The sequence below is a fragment of the Salvelinus sp. IW2-2015 genome, unplaced genomic scaffold (genome assembly GCF_002910315.2).
Source record: "Salvelinus sp. IW2-2015 unplaced genomic scaffold, ASM291031v2 Un_scaffold83, whole genome shotgun sequence".
Taxonomy (NCBI): domain Eukaryota; kingdom Metazoa; phylum Chordata; class Actinopteri; order Salmoniformes; family Salmonidae; genus Salvelinus; species Salvelinus sp. IW2-2015.
Genome location: NW_019942514.1, coordinates 3389842 through 3407621, shown reverse-complemented (window position 1 = coordinate 3407621; position 17780 = coordinate 3389842). Strand labels below are relative to the sequence as shown.

General features: G+C 39.8%; 1 protein-coding gene across 1 annotated transcript in view; it reads right to left on the bottom strand.

The window, feature by feature from the left end:
- LOC112068092 (SH3 and cysteine-rich domain-containing protein-like) overlaps positions 1-17780 on the bottom strand; it is an 82052-nt gene that overhangs the window by 38257 nt on the left and 26015 nt on the right. The window contains 4 exon segments of the mRNA XM_070438030.1: positions 1441-1517; positions 5003-5084; positions 14289-14395; positions 14707-14788. Of these exon segments, the coding sequence (XP_070294131.1) occupies positions 1441-1517; positions 5003-5084; positions 14289-14395; positions 14707-14788 (348 nt within the window).

The window sequence follows — 17780 nt, the reverse complement described above, 5'->3', positions numbered from 1 at the left end:
ACTGTCCACATTTACTTTTCATCAGCCAACAAGATTAACGAACAGCAAAAGCACTAGCCTATGTCAATCTACTATCCCCCATAGTACAAAAGTTGACCTATTCTGTGTGAAAAATAAATATTCAAAACATAGTCCGGGACAGTTGTGGGATGCGATAGATCCCAAATGAATACAACCACTAGCATCAAAAAACATGTTTTAAGCAATGAGCCTAATGCAACAGACGAGAATGTTTAGCTTAAAATGTTGACAAACTATTAGGCTATTTCGTCACATTATAAGCGCAGCAATGCGCACACGGCAGCAGGCTATAAGCGTGAATGTTCCATTAGCCGGAAAACACCATTTTATGGTGAAAATTATCTTCCCCAAACTTGAAACTCACACGCAGCTCATGTATGCCAGTTAGGCTCTATACCCCTTGTAAAGCGGATGAATGCTTACTTTTAAGAAGTTATTTGCCAACTTTAGTTGTGATCAAAACATATAGGCCTATGGGCTAGGCTACAGGAGGGTGTGTGACTATGATTTGAAAAAGTCTCAAAAAAAGCTGGGCATCATTCACAAGTGATAATATATCATTCACAAGTGATAGGCTAATATTGTCACCCATCACACTATTATTGATTCAATCTTGTCTTTACATATACAAAATAATATATGGATGAAATTTGTTTTGATTTAGAATGGACCACTTAAATAGCGAATGGAGAGCGTTTTTCCCGTGGTTCATTTTCATACCAGCGAAGTAGGCTATACTCCTGTTTTAAAGAGAAGGAATGTGCTTAATATTAGGAAAGTTGAGAAATAAATATAGTAGGCCTAGCCTATAGAAAGGTAATGGGTTCCTCCTCTTTTTAATAGAGGCCATCACTGTTTTCTCACGCAATTGCATAGCCTATAGAAACGTTGCGTAACATGAGCTCATGGTTCTGCTATGAAGTGTTTGATTTACATTTGCATTGACATCACAGTGATTAAAGGGACAATAGAGTGCGGAGTACCAGGCAGTTAGCAAGTTTGGTAGGCTACTAATGACCATCAGCAGCATCAGAACTTGAAGAATCCTAATTACCGTGACTAAACGGTCACCTGGAATTTGAATGTCGTCATGACTCATGACCGCCTGTGTGGCAGTAATACGGTCACCGTAACAGCCCTACCCCACACTCTTGTCATTGTGATGTTTAAAATTGGGTCGGAATTACAGAAAGTCAAAGCCGGAATTGAGGTAATTAACTGCCAATCTGATGTTCAAAAGTTCTTGTCGGTTGTAAGAAATGATAGCGGATACATTTCATGAAAACAAACTAAAAATAAACTGCAAAAGAATCACAAAATAGCGAAGTTGGGTCGAAAGCTTGCAAAACGGCGGCCATCCAGTACGGCGCCATCGCCATCTTCATACTATACTGTATGTTAAGTGCTTGGGCTCCTTACCGGTGAATCATCAGGTTTCCTCTCGGCCACATGGCAATAGGGAATGGGCTCCGTCCCGTTCTCAAGTGATGTGAACACTGGAACACAAAACATTTAATGAATCACCATATATCAATGACAAATACTTCAATTATCAAAGACATTAAAGCTATAGAAGACAGAGAAGCTTGGTTGAATCTCTACAGCAGTGGGATTTTATCTACTGAATGTCCTGGAATAAACCTAAGCATTCATTTTACAAGCTTTGGTAGAGAAGCTATTTCATGAATAAATACATATTTCAGAAAGCCACAGGGTATTCGGATGGGATTACAAACGGGGAAGATTCTCATACTTTAAGTTTGGGTCATTTTTTCCCTACTGAGCCCTGTCCAGATATTCAAGTATGGTTGAGTAGAAATTCCAGTCTCTACACGTGGCAAGCAGAGAGGAACACAGCACAATGTTTCTATTTCTCTATCCTTATGGGACAGATGATATTCTGTGTGGAGCTTCAAATGGCATTTTGAATAGTGTGCTTTCTTTGACTTCATTGTTCTGGGTGAATGCTACTGCAAGCAAAAAGTCAGGCTCATTGGCTTATTTCTCCTATAATTAAATGTGTCTTTGAGATCTTACTCTGAGTACTGTACAGTACATAGAACTGAGAAGCAAGTAGGGGAGAGTGGGGTAAGTTGAGCAGTTCTTTAATTCCACATAACTCTGTCAAGGGAAATATAGTATTATTTCTAACAAATATATTTACATATACTGTATTTCTGGATGTTTTGTATCCTTGGAAAGAATCAGAATTCATGTAAACATAGCTTGTCCAGAAAAAGAGGTCTCTTGGCTCAACTTACCCTGGGTATGGGGTAAGTAGAGCTACAGGACAGGGTAAGTGAAGCTGCATACACATTTCTGTACTGAATTAATTTTTACCACTACCTTTTTAAGACCATGTCTATCTTTATTTCCGAAACACAATTCAACACAATCCTAATTGCTCTATCTTTTAATAATTTAAATTATCTTTTAATAATTTAAAGCATATTTTAACTCAGGCTTAACACCTAACAAACACTTTTTACTTAAAAAAAAAAGAGTTAATTAATAACCTCTTAAGGCTCGAACCCTTTTTTCAATTTATAGGCCCTGTTGTTACCTCATATCCCAGCGATAATGCCTTGCAATTTGCTCAACTTGCCATTGGCCCAACAACTGGCTCAACTTACCCCAAGGCAAACATTTTGACTATATTAGCCGACACAGCTACAAGGATGCACTTTCATGCTAGGTTTAGGACCTCATACTTAAGCTTATAGAGAATCCAACTGATATATAGAACAATCTTAAAATGATCTACTTTGGTTTAGATACAAGCATCCTGAAACCTCTAATAAGGAAGAAACCATGTGGTTTCATGAACATCCTTGTAGCTGTGTCGGCTAATGATTACCTCTTCCTACATTTTTTACCAAAAATGTAGGACACATTGGATTATTATATTTTTTTTTGCATTGTAATTTCAGAAAATGTCTGTAATACACTGAGTATACCAAACATTAGGAACACCTTTCTGATATGTAGTTGCCTTCAGAACAGCCTCAATTTGTCAGGGAATGGACTCTACAATGTGTCGAAAGCATTCCACAGGGATGCTGGCCCATGTTGACTCCAATGCTTCCCACAGTTGTCAAGTTGGATGGATGTCCTTTGGGTAGTGGACCATTCTTGATACACATGGGAAACTGTTGAGCGTGAAAAACCCAGCAGCGTTGCAGTTCTTCAGACAAACCGGTGCGCCTGGCACCTACTACCATACCTCGTTCAAAGGCACTGAAATATTTTGTCTTGCCCTTTCACCCTCTGAATGGCACACATACACAATCCATATCTCAATTGTCTCATGGCTTAAAAATCCTTCTTTAACTCCCGTTCATCTACACTGATTGAGGTGGATTTAACAAGTGACATCAATAAGGGATCATAGCTTTCACCTGAATTCACCTGGTCAGTCTATGTAATGGAAAGAGCAGGTGTTCCTAATCTTTGTACACTCAATGTATGTAATATACATGTTTGGTGTATTGGTCAATTGTTTTGCAAGGCCTTCTACGGATTCTACGGAAAAGCTCAGTCAATGTCACCTCCCGGGTTCTGTAAGATTCCTTCATACATTGATATAATTGATTTTCTGAAATACTGTATGTTATACAATCATGATAAACTTTTCACTACAGTCTAATTCCTATTCTGGCAATACTTTCACCTTGAAGTTCTATAATTTTCTTAATGTTTTGTATACTCAGTGTATATCTGCAGTAATATTGGAATGATAGTGTTTCACAGTTTTACTTACTCGCCAGTGTTGTAATTGGCTGTGATATTCGGCTATTGATTTTTCCTGCCGGAGCGGCATCTGTTGTTAAAATGGGAAAGCTGTTTTGACTTTGTGGCTATGTTATCTAGTGGAAATCGGGTCAAGTGGCCAATGTAGAAATCGCTCTGTTATTTCCTGGATGCTAAAATAGCTCAATTTCTGTTTACGTGAGAAAACAAGCACTGAAAAGTGTAGAGAATCATTATACCATCTAAATCGCTATGAAATATATTTTCAATAACAAAAAATATTATTTTTTACATCCCTTTGAAGCTGGTGGACTAAAGCCTAAAGTAAAAGGCTCATGTGCGACCCTCTGCCATGTCAGAGGAAATGGGATGCGTGGGAGGGGGAGATTTGTTTTGAATGCAGCCTAGTACTGTTGCAATTCACCTAGCTTCCACTTTAGGGGTGACATTCTAAGAAATTATAGGTATAGCATTTTTAAGGTTATAGACATATCATTAAGTAGTCAGTAATGTTTAATTCATAATGTCTATGCATAACAGAAGTGCATTTCCCAGTGTCACTAATGGCTGCCTCTTGGTACACCCAGTGGTGGAAAACGTAAAAGTGAAAGTCACCCAGTAAAATACTACTTGAGTAAAAGTCTAAAAGTATTATGTTTTAAATATACTTAAGTATCAAAAGTAAATGTAATTGCTAAAATATGCAAAAGTATAAATAATTTCAAATTCCTTATATTAAGCAAACCAGATGGCACCAGTTTCTTTTTTTTACGGATAGCCAGGGGCACACTCCAACACTCAGACATAATTTACAAACAAAGCATTTGTGTTTAGTGAGTCCGCCATCAGAGGCAATAGGGATGACCATGGATGTTCTCGTGATAAGTGCGTGAATTGGACAATTTTCCTGTCAAATCAAATCAAATTTGATTGGTCACATACACATGGTTAGCAGATGTTAATGCGAGTGTAGCAAAATGCTTGTGCTTCTAGTTCCGAGCCTGGTAAGCATTCAAAATGTAACGAGTACTTTTGGAAGCCTGGGAAAATGAATGGAGTAAAAGGTACATTATTTTCTTTAGGAATGTAGTGAAGTAAAAGTAAAAGTATAAAAAAATATATAAATAGTAAAGTAAAGTACAAATAACCCCAAAAATCTACTTAAGTACTACTTTACAGTATTTTTACTTAAGTACTTTACTCCACTGAGTACACTGTGTACAGTACTCACCATTATCACTGTGCTTCCTGGTGAGTTCATGTTGACTGCTGTGAGCGATGGCCTCTTCTGGAACCTGGGCCAAGTCACTGGTCTGTGGGAGCAGATAGAAGCTATTACATCTAACTGCCAGATTGATACCAGTCATTCAGATCACCCATCATACAGTAGATAGGTACCCAGAACATGCACACACTGCTTTCTACAACATCCTAATGTTTGCCACACTTCTGAGAATCGTAGAGGGTGGTCTAGATGTAGGACCACTTTCAGGACCACCAAAAAAGCTTTGATGTTATCTTGAATTTACAAAAGCTGCTCAATGGAGCTCCAAAACATTGACTAATATTATGACTGGGCTACAGTTGAAAGAATCATAACAACACTGATGATCCAATCAACTGAATGTGGAAGTAAAGTAATATGGGATCAAAATCTGCAGTTGGTCATTATTATTGTATGTAGTGGTAAACAAAAGGGGTGGGTGAGCTGAGTTTACTTGAGTTTGCCCTCTTCTATCATTGATGGTAACCCTTGCTGTGATCACATTGTCCCAGTGTCTAAACACATAGTATTTTAGACCCACTCCATAGCAGTTGCCGTTGACAGGACTGCCCTGGTTGCTTTGAGACATCCTTGTAGAAAGGGCTGATTCAAGTCGCAGTACAGTTAATGTGAGATTTACACAGATAAACTGCAGAGAAGCGAGGAGATGAAAGGTGTAATTTTTATGCTTTGAGTCTTCGAGTCCTCCTCTCTGTCTAAAAGCTCTGTAATCTGAGCGTTTTTCATGAGCAGATATCTCTCCTGGAGTCCTCATTCCAATCCCCCCTAGATTTCCTTTATTGGTCATATTTATTCCACATTGGCTGTATCTGAGTACACGATCAACAGTGGTGTAAAGTACTTAAGTAAAAATACTTTAAAGTACTACTGTACTTAAGTAGTTTTTTGGTGTATCTGTACTTTACTTTACTATTTCTATTTTTGACAACTTTTACTTTTACTCCACTACATTCCTAAAGAAAATAATGTACTTTTTACTCCATACATTTTCTCTGACACCCAAAAGTACTCGTTACATTTTGAATGCTTAACAGGACAGGAAAATGGTCCAATTCACGAACTTATCAAGAGAACATCCCTGTTCATCCCTACTGCCTCTGATTTGGTGGACTCACTAAACACAAATGCTTCATTTGTAAATTATGTCTGATTGTTGGAGTGTGCCCCTGACTATCCGTAAATTTAAAAAACAAGAAAATCGTGCCGTCTGGTTTGCCATATTTAAGGAATTTAAATTATATATACTTTTACTTTTGATACTGAAGTATATTTTTGAAATTACATTTACTTTTCATACTTAAGTATATTTAAAATAAAATAATTTTTGACTTTTACTCAAGTAGTATTTTACTGGGTGACTTTCACTTTTACTTGAGCCATTTTCTGTTAAGTTATCTTTACTTTTACTCAAGTATGACAATTAGGTACTTTTTCAACCACTGACGATCAGATATTAAAGAGCTGGAGTAAACATACAACAAGAACACCTGTATTGAAGCTGCTGTACTGTAGCTTTTCAAACTGTTCTTTGTTTCAATTGTACAATCATTGCATTCCAATCATTGCTGTAAGAAACAGAGCACGCTAGTTTTGGCACGTACTTCAATGTGTGTCTCTCATCTATACCATTAGTCCAGCTGAATATGACAGAATATATAAAGTACATAATGTATTCACTTGACCCGTCAACCATGCTGCCAGGCTAAAATGAGTGATCGAACTCTAATCAATTAAGCCAGTGTAACAGCAGCCACGCAACTGTGCCGGAGCACAGATACACCACCATGTTTCCTAGGTGCCAGTATCTGTCCTAATGTAATGAGTCCCTACACTTATTCTCTGACTCAGAGGAGTTAAATGCGGAAGACACATTTCGGTTGAATGCATTCAGTTGTGCAAATGACTAGGTATCCCCTCTCCCTTTCCCTTCCCTTATTCACTCACAGCAGGTAAAGATTAATGCTGAGCGATTATTCCAAAATGTCCAGTTATTTTTCGTTTTTAAAACAACTAATTGGTTAAATTATTTGAATACCACTTCGTTATGTTTTTTTTATTCTGTGAGCTGTAGAGATAAATCAGATCAAGCCTGAACTGTGCAATGTAGCAGGGAGTTGTAGTTTCAAACCACCCAATATTCGACATAGTTTAGCGCAGAAAATGTGGTAATTAACTACAATGACCATAATCCATTGCTTAACACTAGAACCGCCTGGCCTTTCAGCATATAAGTATCCGCTAGGGAACGTTACGAGGCGTCCTCTTTAGCATATGCATCAGATGCATATCAACTTGCAAGATGCGCAAACATGCTTGATAAATAGTGTATAAACTATTGTAAAGGATTAATTCAATAAAGAAATATGCGTGGAAATATATAAAATATATAAATGTTTAGATAGAGTCAAGGAACTGTTTTGTATAATTCTACAAAGTCCTAGAAAAAACATAGGCCTATAGCCTATTTTAATTTCCCTTGCAATTAAAACATTAAAGTTTAATCAATTTGATCAACTTTATTTGTATATTTGATTAGTAAGAGTTATAGTAATTAATCAAGTCCAGTTACAGCTTGTTTAGACAAAGTAGAAACGAAAATGATAATAATTGTCCAGGTGTTGCCTATCTTCCCCATTATCCCCAGTGTATTTATACCTGTGTTCTCTGTTTGTCTGTTGCCAGTTTGTTTTGTTCATCAAGCCTACCAGCGGTTTTCCCTTGCAGCTGTCTTTTTCTAGTTCCTGTTTTCTAGTTTTCCTGGTTTTTACCATTTCTGCCTGCTCTGAGCCTGCCTGCTGTTCTGTACCTTGTCACACCACCCTGGATTATTGACCTCTGCCTGCTCTGACCCCGAGACTGCCTGCCGTTCTGTACCTTATGGACTCGGATCTGGATTACTGACCTCTCTACCTGCCCTTGGCCTGTCGTTTTGCCTGCCCCCTGTTCTAGTAATAAACTTTTGTCACTTCGACACTGTCTGCATCTGGGTCTTCTCCTGAAACGTGATAAATAATAATAATACAAACAGCCAGCTGCGCAGGTGAAATAATTTGCTGTATTCCTAAACAAAAGCACCAGTGCATGAACAATTGCAAAGGATTAATTGCATGAAGAAATATTTGTGGAAATATATTCATGACAAGATATAAAAACAGTCATTTGTTGATCGTATCAGACACTGTATTATGCCCTTATACCCGTGCCTTTACACATGAATCAATCGCGTCTTCTCTTTATGCTTCGGGTCCACAGTCAGCACACAGCTTCGGAGCTTTGTGTGAGCAAATGTGCCTTATTCCGCATGCACCTGCCGACTTGACATTGTCTTCTTTTTCCCGAGTGGGATCTGTGGTGCTTGGGGAAGAGGGAGAGCAGGACCTGCTGCCTTGGCAGCCTGTTTGACGGCTGTAGCTTCTTTCTTGGCGTTCATGTGGTTCTCACAATGCTCACATGCCAGATCCATGATGAAATCTCTCCTGCTGACTGTCTTATCAAGGCATTGCTTGTACAACACGTACGCGTTGATAGCACCCATGTCGAGCACGTTGTAGAACACCGCAACAGGACAGCTGCGAGTACCTCCTTTTACAGAGTACAGTCTTGCCATCTGGTCGAGTGCACCCACACTAACCTATTACATAAAATAGAATAGGTTAGAATTATATAGAATAATAATAGTAATAATATTATTGTAATATAATAAAAGGGGACCATATTTGGTGTTTGGCAGATGGAAAGGCTATCTGTATATGGCAGAGATGTACACCATTGTGCGATTGTAGTCTGTCACCGTCTCCGGTTTCTTCTTCTGGTCACTGCCGATGGCAACAGTGGGATGCATGGTGCTGAGGATGCTGAGGTTGCTTTACCACAGCTCCACTGGTATGTTGTTTTGCGCAGAGGGGGGTAGCTCCCGCCTTTGTTTGTTCACTGTTCCAAGCAGGCTAGTCTTATTTGCAATCAACTTGTCTGCCAGGGGAATTGATGTGAATAAGTTCTCCATGGTCACATTTCTGTCTTTGCCCATGTAAGGCTCCACGTCTCAAAACCACAGTCTCAGAAAATTGCTCACCCGCTGGCTTGGTTTCATCTTTCTCCAGATATGGAAAGCCATTGAGCAAGTACTTGGCTTTGACATCTAACCAAAACTGAGTCATCCACTGACTTCAGGAAACAGTAGAGGGAGCACCCCCTATCCCCTATCCCCTATCCACATCGACATCTGCAGGTAACCAAAACTTAACTAATGTGACATGCACCATTATCAATATCTATCTGGTTTCTATCGCCCATTCATCCATTGACTTCAGGAAACAGCAGAGGGAGCACCCCCCTATCCCCCTATCCACATCGACGGGACAGCAGTGGAGAAGGTGGAACGATTCAAGTTCCTCGGCGTGCGCCTCTTCAATCTCAGGAGGCTAAAGAAATTTGGCTTGGCACCTAAAACCCTCACAAACTTTTACAGATGTACAATTGAGAGCATCCTGTCGGGCTGTATCACCGCCTGGTACGCCAATTGCACCGCCCACAACAGCAGGGCTCTCCAGAGGGTTGTGCCATCTGCCCAACGCATCACCGGGGGCAACCTACCTGCCCTCCAGGACACCTACAGCACTTGATGTCACAGGAAGGCCAAAAAAATGATCAAGGACAACAACCACCCGAGCCACTGCCTGTTCACCCTGCTATCATCCAGAAGGCGAGGTCAGTACAGGTGCATCAAAGCTGGGACCGAGAGACTGAAAAACAGCTTCTATCTCAAGGCCATCAGATTGTTAAATTGCCATCACTAGCACATTAGAGGCTTCTGCCCTATACACATAGACTTTAAATCACTGGCCACTTTAATAATGGAACACTAGTCACTTTAATAGTGTTTACATATTTTGCATTACTCATCTCATATGTACACTACCGTTCAAAAGTGTGGGGTCAATTAGAAATGTCCTTGTTTTTTCAATAAAATAAAATGTATTGTCCATTAAAATAACATCAAATTTATCTGAAATACAGTGTAGACATGGTTAATATTGGAAATGGCTATTGTAGCTGGAAACGGCAGATTTTTTTAAATGGAATATCTACATACAGTAGGTGTACAGAGGTCCATTATCAGCAACCATCACTCCTGTGTTCCACTGGCACGTTGTGTTAGCTAATCCAAGATTATCATTTTAAAAGGCTAATTGATCATTAGAAAACCCTTTTGCAATTATGTTAGCACAGCTGAAAACTGTTAAGAAAAGCCAAGAAACTGAAGATCTCGTACAATGCTGTGTACTACTCCCTTCACAGAACAGCGCAAACTGTCTCTAACCAGAATAGAAAGAGGAGTGGGAGGCCCCAGTGCACAACTGAGCAAGAGGACAAGTATATTAGTGTCTAGTTTGAGAAACAGACGCCTCACAAGTCCTCAACTGGCAGCTTCATTAAATAGTACCCGCAAAACACCAGTCTCAACGTTAACGGTGAAGAGGTGACTCCAGGATGTTGGCCATCTAGTCGTTGAGACTGGTGTTTTGCGGGTACTATTTAATGAAGCTGCCAGTTGAGGACTTGTGAGGTGTTCTGTGAAGGAAGTCGTACACAGCGTTGCACGAGATCTGTCTTAATCGACAGCTACGTCTTTGGTGCCCCGAGAACAGTGGGTTAACCGCCTTGCTCAGGGGCAGAACGACAGATTTTTACCTTGTCAGCTCAGGGACTCGATCCAGCAACCTTTCGTTTACTGGCCCAACACTCTAACCACTAGGCTACCTGCCGCACAGCCAGAGCAACATTCTTGGAAAAAGTTACATTTGGAAATAGAGCTGCACCTCTTGAATTTTGAGAGTTATTTGAAAAAGGTAAGTGTCATAGAAACTTCAGAATATGCTATTTCAGATACTATGTAGAAATGAAAATATTTTAGCTGCATGTGACTCTGAAGGCGGATTTGATAAAGCGATGCTCCTCTTCCTGCATCTGTCAATTACAAAATGCTCCCATCTCTTCATGTACAATTTGACAATTTATAGGCTTAATATTGTCACTCATCAGATTATTGTCAATGTAATCTTGTCTATTGGCTAACTCTTATTATGTGTGAAATTAGTTTAGGTATAGTTTAGGTGTAGTTTCGATGGGCCTGCTGTGCAGGCTGACTGGCATCGTTTGTTTCCCGCTCATCAACTTGGATAGAGTCAAGGATATGTTTTGCATTATTCTAAAGGCCTACTGCAACATATAGCATGTTTTCATTTCCCTTACAATACATTTTATTAGTAATAGAGTTACAGTAAATAAAACAGTCCTTCAACAGCTTATTTTTACAAAGTAAAACATAAAAGAGAATGGTATCAATCTGCAAGGCACGCGGTCAAATTATTAACATGAGCGCCATTGCTGATAAATAGGCATAACACAAACTCACCATTACACTATTGTTGTTCTAAATTAAATCAACCTCTTCACCCTCATCATTCAGTTTGGCCTAATTTAAATGTGATTGTAAAGTAACTTGCACAATTATTGCCCATTCCATTCATTTGTCATTCCTTCAGTGGGCTGGCATCGTTTGCTACACTGGATAGAGTTAATGATATGTTTTGCATTATTCTTAAGGCCTACTGCCACATGTAGCATGTGTTCATTTCCCTTCCAATAAATTTGATTAGTAAAACGTAAAAGAGAATGGTATCAACCTGCAAGGTGCGCGGTCAAATTATTAACTGAGCGCCAACGCTGATAAATAGGCATAACAAACTCATCATTACACAATTGTCTTTCTAAATTAAATCAACCTCTTCACCTTCCTAATCATTCACCCTCCTTATCATTCAGTTAGGCCTAATTTAAATTCAATTGTGAAGGTGCATAATTATTGCCCATTCATCCATTTGTCATTCATTCAGTGAGGAAAGAGAGACACATTAGCGCCTGGCTGGGTACCAACGACCTACAGCACATTGTCTTGGTGGATTAAGTTGGGAATAGGTGTGACAAAAATGGGTAAAAAGGCTCTAAATACTTTTCTGTTTGTGATTTCAAAATTCTGACAAACGAGCAGTGTAAAAAAACATTTAGGGAAAGTCAGGAAAGGAGCAGGGCATAGTTTTTTGGTGGGGAGCAGATTTTTTTATTTACAAAATCAAACGTCAGTGGCCGTTCGGCTATGGCGGTTCTAGTGTTAAACTTTTCCGGTCTGTGAGGAGCAGACATGGAGACTGAGAGAAGAGAGAACCCACGATCTAGAGGGATGGAAAGCAGTTGCTTCGCGAGCCTGAAAATACATGATCTAAGTGATTGATAGTTGGTATTCAGCAGTCATAAAAGTATGCCTTAATTACTTTGACAAATCACTGTTTTAGGAGTTTTTCAGACAGCATAGGCAGCAGCTCATAGTCATAAAATAAAACAAATATTTGATTTAAAGTAAAGGAAATGTAATATATGATGGTTAATAAGTGATAAGCAGTAATGGGCAGTCACTAACATCATTGGACTTGTATTCATTATTTTATTCGGTGTTGTTACAGCATTCAACCCACATAATGCATCGAAACCCGTGATATTCTTTTTAATAATCAATCTGAACCGACCTCAAAAAGCACCAAAGCACAGAACTTCATGACATAAACACATTCAAATCACCTGCTTAATGATTGTTATGTTAGTAGCCTAGCCACTGGTTTGACATACTATAGCTATTAGTTTATTAGTTATTCATCGCTATGTGTTGCTGATGGGCAGTGGCATATATTCATGGTTTCCAAGGGAAGCCAGGCGTCCCCAAATATTTAACCAATAAAAATTCTAAGATAATTTATCTTTCGTCTCTGTGTTTTCATACATTTCCATGAATTAGCAAGTGGCTGAATCTCAGTATGTGTAGCCCATGTATCTGATGCTGTCTGGACCAAAAGAGTATGGCATGTTGCCGCCGTAGCATTTGATTGATTGATACCTGCAAGCATTTGGCCATTTGGTATTTGGCCTAAAATAATTAGCCAATCATCGTTGAGCTGAGCTGAGCTGAACTGTGGGTTGTCTTGGTGCAGGAAAATGCCCGACCAAGGGAAGCCAGTTTGGATTTGGCTTCAGACCAATCAAAACACTTCCTAAGCAAAACACAATTTTCAAACTTGTCTGTTTCTGATCTGCTGTGTTGATGTCCTGCAGTAGCTAGCTTGCTAAATCGGGCCTTTCCTAAGCCATGGATGGAGATGGGGATTTGGACTTGTGTTTTTGGCTTAATTCTCTGTACAGGCCAATGATTATGATGGCGATTCTGATCTAACAATAAATGAATATGTTGTGCCACTGGCCTGAGACGATTGAAGTTCAATATGTAGCCTAGATGTATCCTAGTAGGCTCACGTTAACTAACTAGCTAGCTAACTTAGCTGGTTCATTGTTGCCCATACGAGGAACTGAGGCTAGCAAACATTTTAGCTAGGTAGCCTATAACAACAAAAATAAAAGTGTACTGTATGACTGAGCCATAAACCATTTTGCCAACATGAAAGAGAGGAGGATGGCATTGCCGTTCAACTAGTCTACAAGTAGGGTGAGTGAACATTTTTTGTTTTACTTGCATGAGCACGGACGCACACACGCACGCACACACACACAGATAAATCAGTACCATGGACAGCCACATGATATTTAGCCACATTGATTGGACTAAATTGTTTTTGGTATCTTTAAATTTGTTTTCAGTGTATTAAACTAAGCATATATAGCCTTGTTGATTTGATTATGTTAAAACGTTTACTTTGAAATAGTGCTGGAATAGTGGAGGCAGTGCTCCTGTTGTCTTTGTGGTGACTTGCGGTAACTCCGTGGTTCAAAATCAGTAGTTGTTTAGTAAACTGTCGAAAGGATGAACTTATTGACCATGCTACAGGTGATATAACGTGTTACATGCAATATTTGCTTGGTGAACTTCACCGGTTTTGTGATGAAACAAACGTACGTGTAGTTGAATATATTCCGCCACTGTGTGACTGTCTTTTTATGGTCACGGCCTTATTGTATATCTTGGTTGCGTATGAATGAATGGGTTATAGAGCAAACAACGCAATTATCACAACAGGTTGTAATATGGCTTTTTTACTGGCTTGGCTTGGCTTCCTCAGTGATTTTACCCACGCACTGCTACTGTTGATGGAGTAGTTTCCTAAATGACTGTCAGCTGTTGAGTTGCTGATGAGGTTGTTTCATTAATACATTGTGTTGTTGTTCTTACAGAGTTTCTGTGGGGGGACTCAAAACCACTGGCCCTCTTGTTCTTCTGTGCCAGAGACGTCCCGAACCGGAGAGCTTCATACACAGGGTCCACTTTACTGCCACAAGCTGGGAGGAGACATTGAAAAAACCTATTTTCAGTCAAAGCAATCACACAACAAGAACCCCTATATGACAGTCTAGCTGTGTATCAATGTAACCTACTGTTCATGTTGTCCTTTTGAAAGGAATATAAAGTCCTTTGTCTTGTCTCAGTAAATGATGAAGGCATTTGCCGAAACGTGTTGGTTTCAACAACAAAATATACTTTTTTTAAGGAAACTTACCAATAATAGCTGAGTATCTTCTGTTCATGCACATTGGTTTGTAGTGACATCTCAAGAGTATTGTCAAGGCAAAGGGAAAGAGAGTGTGCTTACCAATGGGCATGACTTCTTTGATGTAGCCAAACTGCTCTGTTATCAGCAGTGGGGAGCTGTAGTACCTTCGAAAGCCCTTTGGCTGTGGAGGGGGGAGGGAGAGGTTAAGAGAGGGCAGGAACATCATAGTGAGTGACAGATCGATACGTCAACAGACAGCACAGCACACCACCAGCAAAATACATTAGAGCCACTGCATAACCTAATTTCTCTGTTAAGTTTCCACATGCACTGTATTAATAAATCAAATTGTATTTGTCTATACTGTACTTTAGTCTGCGTTTCAGAGTGTTTCTGCATTCAACCACGCAACATCATTGTTTGTCTCGACAATGAGTTGGCCAAAGCAGAGGAGCCATGTTAGACATATCCCAAGCGGGAAAAACTGGTTAAAACCTATTCATCACTTTAGACCACTCTGTGACATGTCCTTCCTGTTTCCCCCCTAAACCACCTGCTGATCACTCTCCCTACATCAGCCATGCTAAACAATATTATCTAATGTTTAGTTTACATTTCTTAATGAGGGTTGATTGAAGAAGTGCATCTGGACCAGGAGCAGATTAGTCCAGCATCAATTCTGTTACTTTAAGTAGTTATTGTACAGTTTGTACAACTCAGCTGGCAGAGTGCCAGACAGCAGATTTCATAGCCCGTATTCACATAGTTTCAGAGTAGGAATGCTGATCACGGATCAGTTTAGCCTTTTAGAGCATAATCAATAAGATTCTATGGACAGGAGGGGGACCTGATCCTAAATCAGCACTCCTACTCTGAAACCCTTTTTGAATACAGCCCCAAAGTTATTAAGAAGATGTATACCAGTCTCTTTGCTGTTAAGTCCCGTCCCATTCCCCACATACCAAGTTCTTACAAGGACACTCCTCCAGATATCTATCATTTATCTAACCATGACATTTCTGTGTTTACTGCTTCCCATACAATCAATATTTCCCATCAGAGATGTGTCCCTCGTATATCCAGAAAAATTACGGTGGACAGCCTCAATTTTCTGAATCAGTATCTCACCGAAGAAAGAGTAATCTGAGGTAAGGATGGTAATGTAAGTGAAATACATGCTTGTATAAGACAAGTAGGTGGAATAAATAACATTTTACTGCAGTTGGCTAAATCAGGCTCACACAGTGTTTCTTGTTTAGTCTTTTTTTAAATATATATATATATTTTACCCCATTTTCTCCCCAATTTTGTGGTATCCAATTTGAAGTTACAGTCTTGTCCCATCGCGGCAACTCCCGTACAGACTCGGGAGAGGCGAAGGTCGAGAGCCGTGCGTCCTCCAAAACACGACCCCGCCAAGCCGCACTGCTTCTTGACACAATGCCCGCTTAACCCGGAAGGCAGGCGCACCAGTGTGTTGGAGGAAACACCGACACTTTGTCAGCATGCATGTGCCCAGCATGCATGTGCCCAGAGCACGATGGGACAAGGACATTCCGACCGACCAAACCCTTCCCTAACACAGATGACGCTGGGCCAATTGAGCACCGCCTCAAGGGTCTCCCGGTTGCAGCCGGCTGCGACACAGCCTGGAATCGAATCAGAATCCGTAGTGACACAGCTAGCACTACGATTCGGTACCTTAGACTGCTGCACCACTCGGGAGGCCTTGTTTCTTGGTAGTCTTAAACAAATCTACTTTGAAACAGAAGTATACACCTCACACATGGTTATGGGCTTAAAATAAGAAGACACCTGTACCATGTCAGATATAGAGTTGAAATGTATTACGTTTTGAGTTTGCATCCCAATATTACACTTTAAATACATCACAGACGACTGAAATATAACAAAACCGCTTTACATAGAAGCAAAGGATTTTCAGCGGGTTTTTAAAATAATGTTTATCATGGAATTATGAAAATATTAATATCATTCCATCCACAAGGTCATTTGACTGCAGGAAAGGGCTACATCAGGTGTTCATCAATAACGACGTTTATCAAAACAAGGAGAGATTCAACTCAGCATAATATACAGTGAAAGGTAATTTCCTTACTGGGATAATGATCTGACAATGAAATCTACTTGTTTTGGGTTTTTAAAATAATGTTTATCATGGAATTATGAAAATATTAATATCATTCCATCCACAAGGTCATTTGACTGCAGGAAAGGGCTACATCAGGTGTTCATCAATAACGACGTTTATCAAAACAAGGAGAGATTCAACTCAGCATAATATACAGTGAAAGGTAATTTCCTTACTGGGATAATGATCTGACAATGAAATCTACTTGTTTTGGGTTTTTGGCAGCTATACAGACGATGCATTAGTCCTACAATTAGCACAATCATTCTGCCTCCACTGCACAAAGGAGGAGAGGCCTCCTTTTGTTTGTTTACATTTTGTATGATCAACCGTGTGTTCAAGCAATCTGCATAAGTAGTCTGCCTTGATTGATTCTCAATGTGCCGCGGCTGATAATGAGAAGCTGAAATAAGCAACTCTCGAACTCTATAAGCACCTCTCAAGTGCAGCCCAATAGTCACAGTTTCACTGTTATATTTTTATCTTCAACTCAAACGTCGCATCATGATATATATTTGGTTTCAAGATAGCCCCAAGCAGCAATGTACTCTCGTTTTACTCCGACCACATTATGTTGCCAAGAGAAATGAGCAGGGTTGTAGAAATACAACCTGCCAAGTTTAGAGAAACCTTAATTTAGAGGCGAGCCCCACTGGGAGTATATTCTCTTTTTATGCTTGACCCTTCAACCTCATTTTCCACTCCTGAAAGCTGATCCCTATCTCCACAAGGCTCATCCTCAAGGCATTGGGCAGCTCATGGAAGAAGAAAAAAAGGAGGGAAAAGGGAACACGTGTCTCTGTATCCAATATATTCTCGTAGTTCACAAGGTTCACTGAACCCCAGGTCAATCCTGATCATTTTCATTTAATCCTACCCATTACTGGTCAGTTCTCCATTTAAACTCAGTAATGTCCAGTTATTCCCAATAATTCCCTGTCAATCCCAGTAAACTCCCTCCCATGCAGGCCAGGGACAACCTGGACTCTGGAGGAGTTAGTCACTGGCTCAATCAGACATG